The 13,309-nt window shown below is 44.2% G+C and overlaps 1 protein-coding gene across 1 annotated transcript in view; it reads right to left on the bottom strand.

The window, feature by feature from the left end:
- The window catches only part of LOC119376897 (probable RNA polymerase II nuclear localization protein SLC7A6OS), a 36,832-nt gene that overhangs the window by 1,331 nt on the left and 22,192 nt on the right, over nt 1–13,309 (bottom strand). Inside the window, exon 6 of the mRNA XM_037646571.2 lies at nt 11,295–11,378. Coding sequence (XP_037502499.1) covers nt 11,295–11,378 — 84 coding nt within the window. The remainder of the gene's footprint in view (nt 1–11,294; nt 11,379–13,309) is intronic.

A 13,309-nucleotide genomic window follows, 5' to 3' on the forward strand; every position in this document is an offset into this window, starting at 1 on the left:
CGTGATGAGCACTTTGATGTGTGCAAGAGGCAGAACTTCCAAGCCACTGTGGGCTACAAAAGCATTTAGGCTTATCCGTGTGACCTGTACATCAAAAGCCACTTTCACGCTATTGGCATGCAAGTTTTTCTGTGGTTAAATTTAAAGTTTTATGTGTCCAACACTTTGTTTGCATGAAGACGCCGTTTATGGCAAGCAGTGCTAAAAGCAATAGGCCTCGTACGCTGCTGTTCCGAATCAGACATGCAGCACCACTGCGGCGGCTCCTGGCGAAATGTCCCTGTTCCCTCCGCACAGCCGTGCTTGGCCGCAGCAGGTTGGCAATGGCCCGTAGCAGCAGAAGCGTGTGTACGCGGCGAAAAAAGTAGACTTCTACCTGCTCTTGCGAGTTCGGATGTCATAACAGCTACAAGAACACGGCCGGGAAACTGCCCAAGGCGCAATCTTATCATTTTCCATGGAAGTCATACGAGGCTGATCGGTGAAAACGTTGGATCGCAGCCGTTCAGCGAGCCCGATAAGCAAACGGGCCCTGTCTTCGCACGGTTTCTTTCGCTTTCTATCCAAGACACTGGCGTAGCCAGGGGGGTTGAACCCCCCCCCCCCCAAATTTGTTCATTCTGCATGCGTTATGTATACACGCACACAAGAACGCACAAACAAACACACATAAAGTATGGTTGAACCTGCACTGAAAAAAATTTTCTGGCTACGCTACTGCTTCAGGTAATATTAACACATTAGATGAAACACTACACGAAAAACACAGTTGCACATGTTCAAAAATATAATTTCGCAAAGTGTTCAACGTACTAACAGCGCTAAAAAACTAAGAGACGGGCACCTTATGTGGTCTCTATCTCTTTATTGTTGCTAGTATGTCATTTCAACTGCCCCAGCTTTCTGCTAATGCCGATCATAGGACAAGCGATGCGGGAGGCTGCTGATAAAAAGTATTTTCTATCCTATGCGAAGAAAAAAGTTTACTCGCCTCTAAACGCACATTGTACTCCACGTTTTTCATCTGTGCGACGCATTTTCCAAAGGACCGATGGCACTGTGGAGTTCTCTCACGCAGTGAATTAGCGGCGTACAAGTCGCCACCCCGAAGCGAAATACTTCGTCTGAAGTATTCCTGAACATTTCCTATTCATCCGTAGCCTCAAAAAAGCCAGCGGGGCTCGTTTTGCGTTGCTACTTTCACGCACCGACGTTCAAGCTACACGCCGGTTAGCAAACAGGGACAAAATGCGCGAAGTGGCCGCATTAGCGTTGCGCACGAGGCCTATAGTCGCATGGTCCGTGCATACTTTACAAAAAAAAAAAAAAAAAAAAAAGCTTGTTAATCTTATGTATTATTACGATGGCCTTTGAAGTTAAAGATAATAACATGCCAATGTGGAAGCAGTGATACTTGGTTAGATAACCTTAATATTGCAGAGGAACTGGTTCAGTTTGATGAACATATTTGGTATAATAGCACACTGGTCAACATCCAAGGTTTTGACGGTTTGATGGCAAGCTGTGGTGGTAGAAAGGGCACAATAACTTCACTTACACAGATTACCACAGTGTGTAGGACATGCGTTTCTTTCAGCTTGCTACATGCCATATGGCTGTGAAGAGCATTTGCACCACACACTACAGGTCTCAAGACTGAAAACTTCATTTCGGGAACATCAAACCCTAAATGTGGTCGCCAGCTTTCAAAGTCAACAATATTTTAGCAATGCTGTTGAAATTAGTTTCTTTCAAATGGCCCTATTATTTGGACATCTTTTGTGGCATCTTCCATTCAAAAAAAGAACCCGTCAATGACTACTACAATTTCAAACGTCAAATTGCAGGTTTTAATGACCATTATAACTGAGGTTTAGCAATGTTTAGAAAGACGCCCAATCATGAAAAGCACATTAAGTACATATCTACAGTATACATGAATGCGTTTAGCAATGACAGTGCACTCCTAGTTCTCAAAAGTCAACTGTAGCTCAAGAGGTATAAGCCGAACCATGCAATACACATCCTGCATGAACCAATGAATAAACGTTTACAATTGATGCCACTATGGTCCGAGCAAATCAAGTCTTCTGAATATTCAGCGTCACTTAAAAAGTCATCCAGGTCTAAGAAACTGGGCAGACACCACACACTAGAGCACTGCACGGGCCGGAATTGTTGGCCCGGGCCCGGCCCGGGCCCGGGACTCGTTCAAATTTACCCGCCTGAGCCCAGCCCGGCGACTCGAAGCGGGAACCGCGCCCGGCCCAAACCAGAGAAAAAATTTAGCCTACCCGGCCCGGCCCGGCCCGACCACAGATCGGGCCCAACAGGGGCCCGAGCCACTAATCTATAGGTGGTGTTGCCCGAGCATAGAATCGACCACAAGGCGTTTTAAGTGGCAAATATGTACGCATGCTTGGCGCATGCTTCGCTAGCAAGTATACTTTCTACCGTAGTAGAAAGTATACTTGCTAAGTAAGTAGAAGTAGAAAGTAAGTAGAAGTACCGTAGGTAGTATACACTACCTACGGTACTTTCTTGTAAAAAGGGGGCGGGCTCGCCGTGGAAATAGTTGAGCGATCATACGATGAACGTTCGTTCGGCAGTGGTATACTGTACCTAATTTTCTAGGAATGCAATCGGCATCATCAAGAGCATTTTGTAGCAGATATCGTTGGAAGAAGAGTAATTTGCTGGATGAGTCCGGTTTCGATAAGGAGCGCAATAGAAACAGGGGGGAGAGAGAACAGAACTTTGTTTTTATTGCACTCTCTATTGCAATTTAAATGGACACTAAAGTGAAACAATGAATCGGCTTAGATTGATAAATTGTACTCTGAGAAATCTAATGTGGTTAATTTCACCAACACAGATGCATTAATAAAGGATAAAATTAAGGTCAACATTTCATTTTTAAATATCGCTCCAAAATCTCCAGGCGTGACAACACGGATTTTAAAGCGTATTTTGCGTACTTTGGCGACTTTGGCTTGTCGAAATTTCCTGAAGCTTCGTACGTTAAGTCTATGCCTCCCCCCCTCGTAAAACATTGTACTTCATTTTTACCGATTATGAACTGCAAAGGGCCTAGCAGAGCCGTCAAAATCTATGACGCGTTTGATGCGGGAACTTCAAGGTGGCGTCACCAGCCGTAATTTCTTTTCGCGCGTTTTTTCGCTTCCCATGAGTCTTCTCGCGGCCGGCGTGGGGATTTTGGAATTGTGAGAGTAATTTACCAATACGACGAAAAACGTTTTTCCCTTTAGTGTCCCTTTAAAGCGTGCTTTAACGACAAAGCCCATTGTGCACCCTTCTGGATATGTAGCACATATATCTTCATCATAGTAGCACCTTTCCACATCAAGGGAAATAGAGGGAAAAAGCCAAATTTATTACATTTGTTGTAATTACGCTAACCTAGATAAAAATTATAACGAACCACGCGCACCGCATGCACTTTGGAAATACGTATAAGAAGCCGAATGGAAAAAAAGAAACTATTTGTCATAGCATTCTTTTCATATATCACTGCCATTATATACAGTCTATGAGTTTCCGTGGCATAGTTTATAGTTTATTTGCTCGCATGTTATTGTACAAAAAAATCAAATTATAAAAAGATTCCGCTATAAGCACACCATGCTCCGTTGCATCACATCTCCTGCCGCGCTAAAGTTTCTTGCTTGCGCTAGTCCCAGGGGCGCACATCTGCCTTGCGAAATGTGAAGGCGTCGGCAGTTGTCGTTCTTCCACCACTGGAGCAAATGGAGGAGGTCTTTTTGGACCTCTGCTGAATGACAATAGCTGTAAAGCTGATCCCTTCATTTCTCTCCTTCCCCAACGTTGTGTCACTCTTCAATATAATCTACAAATGCCTCTGAGAGCTTGTCCTTGCAGTTTTCAGCAGTGTTTGTTATGCACGGCTTGCACAGGGATCTGTTTTTTTTTTCATAAAATAATGGTGTATGCCTTCCTAACGATGTTGTACCGGTAGAAGGTGGCCTACGCTTGTAAGACTACACTGGAAGGATTGGCTGTAGATGCACGAAGTGATTGCGATCTATTTTCCGGGTTCATTCCAGTTTGGTAATAAAGGTGCGAATAAGCTTCTCCACGCTTACTCATTGGATGCATATGATTCGAGGTGAGGGAACATCACCCGGCATGGAACTTATTCTTATTTTAAGGCAGGTACTTTGTCAAGCTAATAAACTTTGCCTTTATACATGAATATACATGTTTAATAGACTTGTGCTATTCCTGCACATTCTAACTCTGTTGTGGCCCTATCATGTAGCTCTCGCACTATACGGTGCAGGGGTCTCAAACACGCGGCCCGCGGACCTCTCGCTAGCGGCCTGCGGCCCGCACCTGACGGTCTTCGTCCCACTTTTTTATTTATTTGTAAGTAAGTTTTTGAGCTACACATTCATGACAGGTCTAAAGCATTTTTTTTTTCGTGAGGCACCGCCTGCAGCCACCATGTGTTGATATATACCCGTGAAACAAAACACTATATTACGGAATTGGCGTCGAGATTTTAGTCGTCTTCGAGATGGTATCGATATGTTGGTGGAAACTTGCCGCCAAATACCCTTCAGAAATGACCCATATATGATATATTAAAAAGGTATTTCAAACGGCAACGCTATCTGACATCTGGTACAACCAGGCCCGTAGCCAGGAAATTTTTTTTTTTTTTGGGGGGGGGGGGGGGGGGGAGGAAGCATTTGCTGAAAACCTTGACTGTTTGAGAAAAACACCTATTTTAATTATTTATGTTTGGTAAAAACCCCTACTTCACCAAAATTTCGGGGAGGGGGGGGGGCCTAGGGCCCCGTCCTTGATACGGGCCTGGGTGTAACCTATTCCTCCCTCACCCCCCTCCCCCCTCTACTCCTACCTTCGTCACTGTCCTGGAACTTGCGGAAGTACATTTTCGTGAATGCGGCCTGTTAGCTGAGGCGGCTTTGAGACCCCTGATATAGAGCGGAACAAGACGAACGCTCAGATGTCAACAATTTGGGCACACAAAGCAGGCTGTGCATGTCCATCTCGCGTCACATGACCTCTGGGAACCTAGACAAAGCCACGCAAAGAGAATGTCTCTAAAGGGATTTTATGCAACGAGACTCCGCGAAGTCTTTTCGTTTTAGTGGAGGGCTGGAACATTCAAGAACGTTTCCCCGCCTGGAAGCTCCGTAATCGCACTTCCAATGATAAGTTATAGCTATAAATTTATTATATTACATTTATTACAGCAATTACAGAATAACATTCGTGATATAAAATAATAACGAATGCAAACAAAGCACGGAATAGCGAGATGTTAACTATATTTGCGCCTGGTGTATTTACTTTTAGCTCTCCCGTTTCAGATAAATCAAGTAGCCTCATGTGCAAGAGGCAAAAGAAGATCAGTACTTGTCCCCCGTAAAACTTGTCCAAACAGCTTGCCCCATATAAGAAAAGAAAAAAAAAAGAATCGTTTTATAGAGATAACATCTGAAGCGTATATGTACGCGCAACGCATGAGGAACACACTTGAAGGGACACTAAAGAAAAAAAAAACAATTCTTCTATTATCAGTAAATTACCCCTGCACGTCTGCTCTTCGCCGCTTTCGCAGCTTTAATACTACGCGCTGGCGGGACCGCCATGCCTTGCATGATTTCCGGCTTTTGCTTACTTAGACGTCACGCGAAGACAGTGTGCTCGGTTGGGTTTCGGTTTCGGTGTTGCGCTTTTTTGCTTATTTAAAATTATTCTCCAATTTGCCGAGTATTTTTGCTATCGGGCCCGTGACAGGAGCGTCTCAGGAACTAAAAGCACCATTACTTTGATATGGCCCAAAAATCGCCGGAGTTGGCCTTCAAACCAGTTACATTCGTGTTCTTACTTTATCAGTCTTAACCGATTCATTGCATCTCTTTAGAGTCCCTTTAAGAACTGATCAAAGTCCAAGCCCGGCCCAACCTGAGCCCGCCACCTCAAACCCGGGCCCGGCCCTAAGCCCGGAGCTTCAAACCCGAGCCCAGCCCGGGCCCGCCGTGAAAACTACTTTACCCGGCCCGGCCCGGCCCGTGGGCCGGGCCGGGCTCAGGTTTTCGGGTAGGCCCGAGCCCGTGCAGTGCTCTACCACACACTACAGACATGCAGTGTTATACAGGAATTTTGCAAATTCACCAAAGCTAGTTGATGACCAAATGACATAGGAATATTTATCGCTAACAGATAAAGTATGAGAGTGATAGTATGACCCCTGACTTAATATTCTTAGTTAAAGAAACCTTACAAGCCCTTCTCTTGCAAGCTGGATCGATACCAGAGATGCTACAACATAAGGAAACTGCTCTGCTGTAACTTATATTAGCAACATGATGCAGGTGATAGGCAGGGGTGAAACTGGCAATTATTCATGCATTTCTCTCCTCGGCAACATGACAAATGCTCCAGTTATACGAACGCATTAGTGAGAGTCGATATGAAAAAAAAAAGCATACATCTGTAGCCTAATTGGTAGAGCTTCCGCTTTTGTGCGTGGGGACACTGGTTCAATGCGACATTTGCACACTTTCCTTTCACTGAAGAGGCATGAGACAAGTGATACAAGAACCTGTCATCTTCAATATACCTGGTACGAGGTAAAGAATGTGTCATTCATTATGGATGGGGCTTACAGCATAACAAATAACCCCCCCCCCCCCCCAAATTGACAAAAAAAAAAAACCTACCCACAAAAAGCAGCGAAGGTATGACTAGCCCTTAGTAAATATGAAAGGATTTCTTTGGCTAGCTCTACCCAATTTGGCTTGGCAATGTATCGGGCCTTGATACAATGACTAGTCAAGAAAAAAAAACAGTCCAGTTTCCAACCACAGATCAAACCTAGGTACGCAATGTGGCAACCAGGTATCTTTCCTCAACACCGCAAAAAAAGCCTGGAAGGCGAGTTTAATATTAGAGAATAAGGACACAACATACAGATGCCTAGCATGCCTAGCATGCCATAGCCACAATGTAAACCCACATCCTTCACACAATAAGTGAGAAGTGGTGTGCTGGCATAGCAGTATATAAGAGGGAGAACATTACACACTACATCACATTGCCCCCCGGGCGTTTACATAGTTATGGCCATCTCCAACAGCATCGGCAATTTATACCTTGTAGAAATCGAATACAGTCGAATCCGTTTATAACGAACTCGAAAGTGCCACAAATATTGGTCATTATATCAGTATTAGTTCATTGTATATGGACTCACTTTTCAAAACGTGCACAAATTAGCAAACCAGTTTTTTTTGTCACACATTTTTATTACAAAGCACTAAAAACCCCTACAGTAACAAGTTAAGCTTTTTTTGCTTCATGAAGCGATGCCCACTGCATGCTTACAAGCGATTTAAACCACCTTTGCAAAAAATTAGTGCAGCTTGCACAGTCGCGCAAGGCTGGGTCACAGCAGAGGTGGTGGACTAGAGGAAGAAGAGGACGATGAATAAGATAACGAAGAGAGTGCGCCGTTATTAAATGCGAAGCATTTCTTAACGAACCTCAGGCACTTTGGCCATCGATCGACTCTCTTCGCCCGCCCGTTTGCCTGTCTAGCCGCCTATGTCTGGGCGCTCTCCTGGCCGTCTCCATAACTTGTAACATACCAAAATTGGCATAGCAGGGGATCAGTGTATGACGAACACGATTCACTGGTCATGACATGAATAACACAAAATACCTGTCACGTACCTTCTCTTTCTTCTCTATGTCTTTGTTCATCTCTCTCTCTGTGTGGTCAATCTCTCACCTTCTATCTTTTTATCTGTTTCTTCCATTTGTTATTTCTTTCTCTGTCTACATCTCTCTGTTGTTGGTCTCTCGCTTTCTGTCTTTTTCTGTTCCTCTCTTGCTTTCTAACTCTTTCTCTCTCTGTGTATTTCTTTGTCTTTCTTTCCTCACTTTCGTTCTCTTTTTTCCTATTTCTTTCCATGTCATTGTTTCTCTATCGCTCTCTATCTTTTTTTCTGTTTCTTCCCTTTCTTACTTCTCTCTCTGTAGTCGGTCTCTCGCCTTCTGTCCTTTTCTGTTCCCTTTCTTTCTATATATTTCTGTTTCTATTTATTTATTTATTTATTTATTTATTTATTTATTTTCTTGGTCTGTCTCTCTCCCATCCTCCTTGTCCTCCTCCTAACCATCACATCGCTCACCCTCACTTCCCTTTCCCACCACCTTGCTGTACTGTACTATATAAGGCTACGCTCTGCTCTGCCAGTGGGTGCGAGAGTTCGAACCGCATCGCGGCAATGAAAGTATTTTTTTGCCAAGAAATTCTTTTTCTTTCTTTCTCTTTCTCTCTGTACTCATTCTCTCGCCCATCAAGTTATTGCTTCCATCGCCGGACAAATCGGCGCACGTCGTCTGATAGCAAAGCAGAAGTGAAAGAAGAGGAAGGCGATAATGAAGAGGACGAAGATGGCACGTGTTGGTTCATGATGATGATGATTTTCTATCTACGACACACGGCCAACCTCGACCTTAACAGCTCTGCTGTAATAAACAGAATCTTCCACTACCCAAAAATGCACAATGCTTGCGAATAAATTCTCCCAGGTGTCTTTGAAATCTCCACTTGCCGTAATGGCTTATATAGTAGCATCAGCCGCACCAGGCTGAGCGTGCCAGGAGCTGTGTCATTGGCCAAAGTATGATGTTAAAAAGACCATGCACGAGTGCGGCAAGTAGCCAGTTGGGTCATTGCGGCGACAACAAGCTTCCTGCAATTGCCGTGGCACTGTGGCATCGATGAGTTGAGGGGTGCAGTTCACTTTTATGTGACAAAAAAGCTATTGTGGTTATTGCTTCTTGCATTTTTGGCTTTCTGAATGCCAAGGATGCATTTGGTTTGTTGTAGGTAGTCATACCTGTAGAAAATGGCATCAGAATTCTAATATTGTTCTGCAAAAGCTAACCACCAGGCTTTATGCTCCCTCCTATTTGTTTTTTTTTTCCTCAGTGCCATTCTAGCCCTGGAGAAATGCCTGAAATTTGAGTGCTCGCCAATTTATGATATCTTCGTCACAATTAAATTGGAGTAAAGCATGTGTGAGCACGCACCTCTTTCGTCCTCTATAAGGCCTGTTTTGACTTCTTCCCTTCCTATGTACCATATTTTTATCACAACCATGTGTGAAGTATTCATTGTAAAAGTAGGACACTTTGAAAAATGTTAGCGATATATGGACGCAGTTTCAATGGCATACCTGCCAACCTCACAGCATGAAAATTCGGGAGACCACAGTGGGGGAGGGGGGGGGGGGTTAATTAAGAAAGGGTTAAGGATGTTTGTTTTGAGCTGCTTGAACCAAACTTCTTTACTTGTGAAGGCACCAAGGCAGTTCACAGGCGCACGTGGTACGGAATCCGTACTTGTCACCCTTTCGCGAAGTCACAAAGCACGGAAACCCAGCTGTGTACGAGTCCAGAAACGCTTGCAAGTACTTTGATTTTGACGCCGTCATCGACCTTCTAACTGAACTCTGGAAACACGCAACCCCCACGGCAGACGGCGTAGCGTACAAAATGCGGGGGCCAAGATGGAGACGCAAAAGTTCTGGCTAGGCTCAACGGAAACGATTGCCGCAAATGAACTGAACAGTGGCCGGAGCGGCAAGATTGCGACACGCGGCGCTGTTTCTCCTAAGCACGCCGATATCGAGAGGGCAAAGCACAATAGGGGCTGCTTACTTACCGCCGGTCTGCTGGCCACCCCTCCTTTGGAAAATGGAATGTGCTCGACAGTTTCCCCGTCTCGTTATCGGAGCGCTCGTGCAGCGCCGCGGCTCCGGCCGCCGTGCACTTTTGGCAATCTTTTTCCGTTGAGACTGTACCTCTTCCCTCGCCTTCTTTCGGTACGGTGACGAGCGCTTCTCACGGCTAGCCGGCCAGCCTTCGCCCAGATGCGCAGTGCCTAGAATGTACTCAGCGGTACTCTACGATATGGTTACAATGAAATAGAAGTGCGGTGGCGAGTGCCCTTCCGCAGCACCGCCACAGCAGGAAAGGCTGACGTACGCGCATGATTTTAAAAAAGAGAGAAAAAAAAACCCGCCTCTGCTGTGGTGGCAACTTTTCGGGAGATTCGAGATGACATTCGTACAATTGGGAGATTAGGTCCAAATTCGGGAGAGTTGGCAGGTATACAATGGGTAAAGAAAAATCATTAGTACATCAAAATACGGTTGTGACAGATCGTTATATCTGGGATCGTTTTAAGGGGGGACAGTGGTCTCTCAAGATGTAAAATCATGAAAAAATCAGTTTTTTTCAAAACAGCATTTTTGTAACATACAGGCATTGCCGTAAGTACTGACCAAGTTTCTTACACCTTGGATTGATATTTCGGCCACAGCATCAATTTATACCACAAAAACAGGCTATATTCTAAATGAAAAAAAAGCACAAAAATGAAGCTGTTGATGCTATGAGGCTGTTGAATGATGTATGCTGCAGCAGTACTCATGCAGGTTATACCCCTGGTGGCTACTAATCATCTAACAAAAAAATTTTAACATTTTGTGCTGCATGAGGTTAAAAATCGGCATTATTTCCTTTTCTGCATTTTCTCAAAACCTGAGTTTTTGACTTTTTGCAACCTTTCGGGAGTGGTCTTTCAGTAATCAAAGCACACAGAATTGTAATTCTTGTTGCACTACTGAGCTACATGAGTATTGCCCACAGGGGTAGCAGCAGATCTTTGCATTTCAGTTTTAATGTTTTTTTAATTGTCCGTGCATTAAACAACTAACTAGCCACATCTTGAACAGAAAGCTTTCATATGATGTATAATTGTTAATAGTTTGCGCATCAAAAAGGTATTCCTACCCCTGTGAAGCTTATGTTTGCAAGATTTCGATGAGTAGTCCTTGCTCCATTGTTCCCGTAAACAATGCTAATTAATTTTAATTAACTTCGGAACTAATGGACATATCTGAAGAATAATTGCATATATGGAATCAGCAAAGAAAACTAAACAATACTGTACACTTTCATTAAATTTGGTAAAGGGAATCTTGATGATTTCTAAAAACCCACTTCCCCCCTTTAAGTGGGTCTGAATGAAGTTTGAACGAACAACAGAGCTGTCATCATGCTTGCCACCGTGCACATCAGTCCAGGCGCCACCAGAAAGCAAGTTCAACAATTCATCTCTACAAGCCCAGTCTCTTGCATTAACTTGGACTATCATCATGAGATGGGTTCTGTTGTAATTTTTTACTGCTAATGGTACTCACCATCGGAGAAGTTCAGGTGATCTAGCCGATGGCTCACAAAGTTTGTGTCCAACTCCTCAAAGTAGCTATCATCCAGCTCAGGTACTAAAAAAAGGAAAAAAAAAAGGGAAACAGCAAGATATTGAAAACAATTAGACAATACTATACATACTGGCCAAGGCTCATACACTGAATGTTTAGGTTTTGAAAACTTTTAACCTTGTGCAATGAAATTATAGGCGCCCATCAAAACACACAGTATTTAGGACTGCCCTTTATCCTTACAGGTATTGCGAACAGGTACACGGGAGCCCACACGGGTATGTTGAAACTGGTGTTCTTCAATGTCACTGCCTGCTTAAACCCTTCAAGAAGTCACAGAATAGCCGAGTATGCTGGCACAACTGCAGGCACCTTTACACTCACTCCTGCAAGCCAATGTGCATGCACCATTAGCACAAGCTTAATGATAAGATCGGCTTGGCTAGGCCATTTGGACAACTACTTCACTTTCGCTTTCGGAAACATTACAATTCAGCCTGTACTGTGCCGACTTGGAGGTTCACTCATGCAGCCTCTGTGCAGGCATGGCAAAAAAAAAAAAATAATAATAAGCAGCGATAAAAGTCATTCAATGTAGCATGTATTGGCATTTCTTGGCAAAATTTGGTGCAGCACTTGCATGGCTGGGTTGCAAATTTGATGCCTTATGACAGCAATTTCCAAGGCAAAAGTACTTACAGTTGAGCCATTTATCATGCAGTAATTCTGAGGCTCTGTCACCACATTTGCTGCATGAAGTGCACCTTTACTGTGTGTTAATGAGCAGGGATACCTAAATACAGCTGAATTTATTAAAGGACCCCTGACACCAAAATTGAAACCTCGAGATGTTTGTGTTGTTTGACTTTCCTGTATACGGGGGCACATCTGACCGATTATTAGTGATGAACGTTGCCTTTAAGATATCTTAATTTGGTTTTAAAGTAAGCGTGGAGTGCTCACTTGAGTTGGCTGCACCTCGCGACATCCTGGTATGACGTAGATAGAGGCCCCGCGAGTAAAGCAAGTATTGTGGACGTCACAGAAGGTTTGCGGTGCACAATACGACGACGGGCACCCGGGCGAGGCCTATTGTTCAGCACCCCTCTTGCTTTGTTGTCGGCCTGCTCTCGAGGTAGTTTTCCGAGGCATCCACATACTTTCAATCTCTGCCGCGCGCTGGGCCCCGATTTGAAAACCGCGCTTTTAACGTCACCACAGCTTGTGTGCACGTGGTCTTTGACGCTCCCCCGCATGGGGCGCCAGCTTCTTGTGGTTTTTAGGCGGGCGTTTTGAAGTGACGCTATAATGGTCGCAATTGACTACGCTAGAATGAGTTATGCGATGCGCTAGAGCATTTACGATTTAACTTCGGGATTGCCAGACACAAAGCTACAAATCACAGTAAAAAAGTCATCAACAAAAATTTTGCTGTCAGGGGTCCTTTAATAATAATATCTGGGGTTTAACGTCCCAAAACCACGATATGATTATGAGAGACGCCGTAGTGAAGGGCTCTGGAAATTTTGACCACCTGGGGTTCTTTAACGTGCACCTAAATCTAAGTACACGGGCCTCAAACATTTTCGCCTCCATCGAAAATGCAGCCGCCGCGGCCGGGATTCGATCCCGCGACCTCCGGGTCAGCAGTCAAGCGCTATAACCACTAGACCACACAGCTGAATTTATTCTAGACATGTAGTATATACTGCTGGTAAGGACACTGCATAAAGAAACTTCAAATTTTGATCCGAAAGATTTTTGTGTGCCTCCCTCAATACAAAAGTACTACACCAGAGTAGCTTGTCACACTAGCCCACCTTAGTTTAGCAAGTCTGCACTTGTTTACCCCAACCTGCATATTCCCCCCAACAAGTGACATCCTTTGTTCCCTCCATCAATTAAGACTATTCTTATTCAACAGGCATTAACTCCAAAGATAATTGGGCAAATCTTTCACGCCTTTGAAGATTTAATCATGCTACAATGCAACC

This window comes from Rhipicephalus sanguineus, chromosome 1 (genome assembly GCF_013339695.2).
Source record: "Rhipicephalus sanguineus isolate Rsan-2018 chromosome 1, BIME_Rsan_1.4, whole genome shotgun sequence".
NCBI classification, from domain to species: domain Eukaryota; kingdom Metazoa; phylum Arthropoda; class Arachnida; order Ixodida; family Ixodidae; genus Rhipicephalus; species Rhipicephalus sanguineus.